Raw genomic sequence first — 6351 nt, 5'->3', positions numbered from 1 at the left:
CCCAATCTCTGCGCTGGCCACAATCACAGCGATGCTAACGGTTCCCGTGGATGGCGCGCCTCCCTTAGCACCAGGCCCGGCAACCCCGGGGCCCGAATCTGGTCTCAACTGATTCCCCACTTTGCAAAAAAAAAAAAAAAAAAAAAAAAAAAAAAAAGGGGGGGTCGTCTCATCACGGAACAGGAGACCCAGGCTCTGGAGAAGGGAGGTGGACCGACATCACCCCCTCCACCCCCAAGGTCACGAGCTGGACTGGCAGGTCCGATGCCGGCATCCTAACGATGCGAGCGAGCCAGGAAGGCACGCACCGCTGCCCGCCTGCCTGCACGTCAACAACCCTGCAGCGGCCACAAAAGATGCGCCTCCTCCCGCAGCCGGGAGGCGCGTGAAGGCCGCAGCCCCCGGGGGGCCGGCCGAGCGCTCCGGAGGCCCGGCCTCGGGCGGCAGCCGCGACCCCGTCGGAGCTCCGGAGGGGGGCCCCCGGGGCTGCAGGCAGGCCTTTGTCTGCGGCCGCGGGAAGCGGGCGGCGCGCGGCCCCGGAGGCCGGGAGGGTGGCGGGGTGGGGCCCCAGGCGAGGCCCCGGCGCCGAGGGGGACTCTGCGGGACCCCGGGGGACCGGGATGCTCGCTCACCTCACCCGGAACTGCTCCTTCCACACCTGCCCGCTGCTCTGGCACACCTCGCGCAGGCGGCGGCAGGTGCTGGACACGCGGCCGATGTCGAGCGCCGTGAGCGAGCCGCTGCACAGGATGTACTCCAGCACCTCGCCCGGCAGCTGCACCAGGCAGCTGGGGCCCGTCGCCTCGGCCGCGGCCTCCTCGGCCAGCGCCGGCACCACCTCCATCGCGCTGTCCCCCGCTGCCGACGCCATCTTGTCCGCGTACCTGAGGGGGGCCGCTGTGCGGGCGCGCGCGCGCGATAGGAGCCTAAGAAGCCGTGCCACGCCCTCCGGGGCGTGGCTGGGAACGCCCCGCCCACGCTTGGGGGGTCCCGCCTACTCCGCCTGGAGGACCGAGAAGAGCCAGAGGTGAGCGCTGCTGCAGAGATGGTCCTGATTCTCCCAGGGGTATTTTTAAAAATGAAAGCTGGGTGCTCGTTTTTTTTTTTTTTTTTTTTTTTGTTTTTGTTTTTGTTTTTGTTTTTGTTTTCGGCAGCGCAGATACTAAAACTGGAACGATGCAGAGATTTGCATGGCTGCTGCGCCTAGGATGACACGCAAAATCAGAGAGGCGGTGGCGCCTTTGATCCCAGCATTCAGGAAGTGGATCTCAGAGTTCGAGGCTAGCCAGTTCCAGGACTATAGAGCTATAGAGCTATAGAGCGAGCTCCAGGACAGCCAGGGATACACAGAGAAACCCTGTCTCGAAAACAAATAATCGAGGTTGCCGGGCAGTGGTGGCACACGCCTTTAGTCCCAGCACTTGGGAGGCAGAGACAGGTGGATTTCTGAGTTCGAGGCCAGCCTGGTCTACAGAGTGAGTTCCAGGGCAGCCAGGGTTACACAGAGAAACCCTGTCTCGAAAAANNAAAAAAAAAAAAAAAAAAAAAAAGTTGCCCTTTGGCCTCCATCTTCTCGATGTGATATGAGTCCGCATAGACAATAACTAAAAGTTAAAGCTGACTATGGTGGCATGCCTTACTTCATAATTCCCAGCTCTCAGGAGACCGAGGCACACAGATCAAAAGTTGGGCTATCTATATTAAGATCCGATCTCAAAAGCAATTTGAGACAGTCTGAATGTAGTCCACACTGGTCTTGAATTATGTATTGGAGAAGGACTTTGAATTTCTGCCCCCCTGCCTTTACCTCTCATAGCTTGTATTAAAGGCATACACCTCCAAAATGTACTTCAGAGGTGGTGGTGCGGTGGCGGAACCCAGGGCTTGGTGCCGGTTAGGTATATGCTTTACCGCCACACCATAGTCCCAAAATTAAGCTGTTGGCTATTCCTTATGCCAAGGACTTCCTGGAAGTGATGCAAGCATACTATTTGTTTTGGGGGACCCCTATTTCTAGCCCTATGTCGGTGTGGGGAATAATAGTAACCCCTAAATCTATGTCCTGATCTGAGGCAGATCGTAGGATGGTGGGGAGCTCTCCTCTGTGTGACTGGGCTCCTTCAAGCCACTGATCCCTTTGACTCTGCCTCCCAAAATGCCGAGTGTGATTTTAGAGGTCTTCATGGTGTCTGTTTTTAATTGTCTTCCATTCAACAATCCTTCATGATTTGGGGGACATATATGCCCTCTCTAGCAATACAATAATGACCATATGCATGCCCATTCCACAGGTAAGAAAACCAAGGCTTACAAACCTGAATCACTGGTTGAGTCATAGGAAACACAAATCTGGATTTGAACCCCTAAAGCAGGTGGTGTCACAAGTGTGTGTGTGTGTGTGTGTGTGTGTGTGTGTGTGTGTATTTTCTTGCCTCTGCTTTATTTTCTTTGTTTTTTTGGGGGGTGGGGTGGGGTTCGAGACAGGGTTTCTCTGTGCAGTTCTGGCTGTCCTAGAACTCACTCTGTAGACTAGGCTGGCCTCGAACTTAGAGATCCACCTGCCGCTGCCTCCCGAGTGCTGGGATTAAAGGCATGCGCCACCACTGCCCAGCTGTGCTTTATTTTCTTAATGCATGTGTGTGCACATGTGTGTGTATGTGTGTGTGCACGAGAGCACACATGCCTGCATGTGTATGCATGTGTGTGCGTGTGAGTGAAGGCCAGAGGAGAACCTTGCTCGGGTCTCACCTTTTTTTTTTTTTTTAAAGATTTATTTATTATATGTAAATACACTGTAGCTGTCTTCAGACACTCCAGAAGAGGGAGTCAGATCTTGTTAAGGATGGTTGTGAGCCACCATGTGGTTGCTGGGATTTGAACTCTGCACCTTTGGAAGAGCAGTCAGATGCTCTTACCCACTGAGCCATCTCACCAGCCCCCGGGTCTCATCTTTAATAAGGCTTTTATTTACATTTTAATTTATCTTGTATGCTCATGTGACCAAGCCAGCTCAGTCCATCAACAGGTTCTCCAGCGAAGGAGTGAGGATTAAAAAGAAAAAAAAGACAGACAACACTGTAGCATGACCCCAGCCAGTTCTGAGGCTGAGGTGGGTTTATTTTTCCCCAGTCTGCTTTTATACCATTTTAATGCCATGCAAGTAATAAGGTCAAACAGTACAATAAACACAAATAGTCAAGGAACAAGTGCATCGGAGCAGTGGCTTGGTGGTTAAGAGCTCTGACTGCAGTTCAAAAGGACCCAGGTACTTACTTGATGGCTTATAGCCATTTGCACCGTCATTGCTGGGCAGTGGTGGCACATGCCTTTAATCCCAGCACTTGGGAGGCAGAGGCAGGTGGGTTTCTGAGTTTGAGGCTAGCCTGGTCGACAGAGTGAGTTCCAAGACAGCCAGGGCTACACAGAGAAACCCTGTCTCCAACCCCCCCCCCAAAGGCAATAAACTAAGTCCTGTGATCACTCCTTTGACCATTGTTTCTAAGGGCTTTCCAGGATGACCAAGATATCTGAGCCTACTTCCCTGTCCTGGCCCCAAATCAGATTCTTGCCTGAAGCCTACTTCTTTGTTCTAGCCTAAAATTAGATTCCTGCCTGGGCTTACTTCCTCAAGTCATGGCCTAATGTCAGATTCCTGCCTGAAGCCCATTTCCTTGTCCTTGGCCAAGGTCAGATTCCTGCCAAGCAGCCCCCAAAGCTCTCCACATTCCTGTGTACGTGGTGTGTAGATATAGACATGGGGGTGGGGGACAACTTGAGTCTGTTCTCTGCTTCTATCACACGGGTTCTAGGGAAGAACTCAGGTCACCAGGCTTAGCATCGAGCACCTTTGCCAGCTCGGCAATCCCCATCCTCCAGGAAAAAAACAAAACAAGCAAACAAAACCCAGCTCAGTTCATTGTCAGACCCCGCGCTATGGGGATACGGATATCATAAAATCAGAGTCCTTGAATCTCGAGAGTGAATTCTGACTCGGGTTGGAAAAACCAGCTGGTATACAAAGGGCATGGTAAAGAACTCCCCTCCATGCCAATGTTCTGGGTCAGAACCTGGGGAGATTCTAGGCAGATCCTGCCAAGCTATCCGTGGCTCTCTATCGGCCTTAGAAATGAATCTGAATCTTTAACATTGTTACAAAAGGACAGGCATCGCCTGTCCACGGCTTACGTCATTCTCTCCCCCTCCAGTCCAAGTAGGTCCCAGATTGCTGCTATCTCCTTCCTCCAACTGGTGCATCCTGGGTGCATCCCGTTGTTCAGGATCCACATTCAGCCAAGCCTCCCGTTTCTGTTTGCTGACCCTCTTCCTCCAGGGCTTGGCCTGGCTTCTGATTGCTACCTTCCCTCTTTCCCTGTGTTTTCAATGCTATAATACCTTGACTTATAACCATTTGTTCAGCATGTGTCTTTCTCTCTGGTCTGAAGCCCCTTCAGGACCAGAAGAGTCTCTTTAGGATTCTTACTTCCTTGGCAGCAACCTTGCATGTGGCAGAGTCTTCATAATCATCACCCATGGACTGTGTGACGTTAGCTTTTACCGTCAAGGTAATCACAACCTAGATTCACTAGCGAGGAGAGTCTCTATAAAGAATTGTCTACACTAGGTTGGCTTGTGGTATGTCCTGGATGGAGAAGGGTTTGCCTTAAGTAGTTAACTGGTATTGGGAGAAGACCCAGCCCACTATGGGCGGCACCACGCCTAGGCAAGGGGGGGTCCTGGAATCTTACTGAGCACAAGCGCGTAAACATTCATCCCTCCCTGCTTTTGACAATGGATGTGCTGTAACCAGCTGTCTCAGCTTTTTTTTTTCCTAAAGATTTATTTATTTTATTTTTATGTATAGGAGTACACTGAAGCCGTACAGATGGTCATGAGCCTTCATGTGGTGGTTGGGAACTGTATTTAGGACTTCTGCTTGCTCCGGCCCAAAGATTTATTATTATACATAAGTACGCTGTAGCTGTCTTCAGACACACCAGAGGAGGGCGTCAGATCTCATTACCGGTGGTTGTGAGCCACCATGTGGTTGCTGGGATTTGAACTCAGGACCTTCGGAAGAGCAGTCAGTGCTCTTACCAGGCGAGTCATCTTGTCAGCACCCTGTCTCAGCTTCTTATTGCTATGACTTCCCTGTGGTAGAGGATAAACTGCAATTGTCAGTTAAGATAAACCCTTTCTCCCCCAAGTTGCTTTTCCTCACAGTATTTCATCAAAGCTACAGAAATGAAATTCCTACAGACTACACAGGTAGGACTAAAAGTTGTTACCTAGCCTTTCTGAGGCTCACTTTTTTTCCCCATCTGTAAAATGGGAAGAGTATCTTATCTACCTACCTCCTGGGGCAGTAGGGGTGTTGGGTAAGTAGATGCACATGGCTTGTGCAGTACTGTATCCAGTCAAGAGGGGTTGTGGCTGAGGATGCCTGTATTTGAGGTAGGATAGAGGGCCTCGCTTCAAGACCCAACCTAGTGGAAGAGAAGCTAGCTGTATAATCATAATGCACTTAGAGAAGGGGATACGCTGCTTCAGCTCAGACTCTCAAAGCCTGGCCTCCAAAGACCACATCTCTCTGTGTCCTCAGTCACTGCCTGGTCCCCTCTATGGCTCTGGACACTGTTCCCCCCCACCCCCAGCTTGGCCCTGATCCTAAACTGTGGTTAATCACCATCACCATCACCATCACCACCACCATCATCATCACGGGTGGTGCTCAGATCTGGAGAAACCATTTCCATCCATCCTTCCAGCAGCTGGGGAGCTGATATCAGGGCTCTATCTCATCAGGAGGGGAACAGTCCCTTCCTCGTGCAGCCTGCCACCTGATCATAGATGACCGGAGACGATCAAAGACGGTGATTGGGGTGACAGGGAGGGAAAAATAATCTGGCAGCCAAAATGCCCTTTCCAAATGGATACAGTGGCTTTGTTATTAAACAGCATCGAGGAGAGTGAGCCACCCCTCAGAGAGAGCATGGTAATGACCCGACCAAGAGAGGCAAGCGGCTAGACAGCAGGTGAGACCCCACTCTGTGTACAGGAAACTCTGTCCCCCTCCTCACAGAGCGCAGGCTTCCTTCCCCTATTCCCACAGCTTCTTGGGACCTGTCCCTTCCTCCTTCCTCCTAAAGTGGTCTAGTCTTCGGGAACGCACCAAGCTGGCCAGCTGCCCTTCGCCTCAAGAAATACTGAGACTCTCCAAATCTCTATCGCACAGGTGGTTACAGTTAGGAACAAAGAGCCCAGCTCACTGGTAACAGGGAGGCAGGGACACTGTCTTCTTTGGTATTTTCAAAGAGACGGTTCCCAGGCCTGGAAGAAAAACATTCCTGGCTA

General features: G+C 51.6%; 1 protein-coding gene and 1 non-coding gene across 3 annotated transcripts in view; one reads left to right on the top strand and one right to left on the bottom strand.

Annotated features, from left to right (window-relative positions):
- The window catches only part of Fbxo21 (F-box protein 21), a 33648-nt gene extending 32716 nt beyond the window's left edge, over positions 1–932 (bottom strand). The window contains exon 1 of one of the 2 annotated variants that reach the window (XM_021186683.1): positions 633–932. In XM_021186683.1, coding sequence (XP_021042342.1) covers positions 633–871 — 239 coding nt within the window. In that variant the 5' untranslated portion in view covers positions 872–932. The remainder of the gene's footprint in view (positions 1–632) is intronic. The other variant, XM_021186684.2, reaches the window with a different exon arrangement.
- A 209-nt stretch (positions 933–1141) lies between these two features.
- On the top strand, positions 1142–1244 carry LOC115063108. The gene has a single exon (XR_003842988.1). It is a non-coding gene; the product is annotated as a U6 spliceosomal RNA (small nuclear RNA).
- Positions 1245–6351: the final 5107 nt, after the last annotated feature.

The sequence above is a fragment of the Mus pahari genome, chromosome 23, assembly GCF_900095145.1.
Source record: "Mus pahari chromosome 23, PAHARI_EIJ_v1.1, whole genome shotgun sequence".
In the NCBI taxonomy this organism is placed as follows: domain Eukaryota; kingdom Metazoa; phylum Chordata; class Mammalia; order Rodentia; family Muridae; genus Mus; species Mus pahari.
This window is presented reverse-complemented; position numbering and strand designations above follow the sequence as displayed.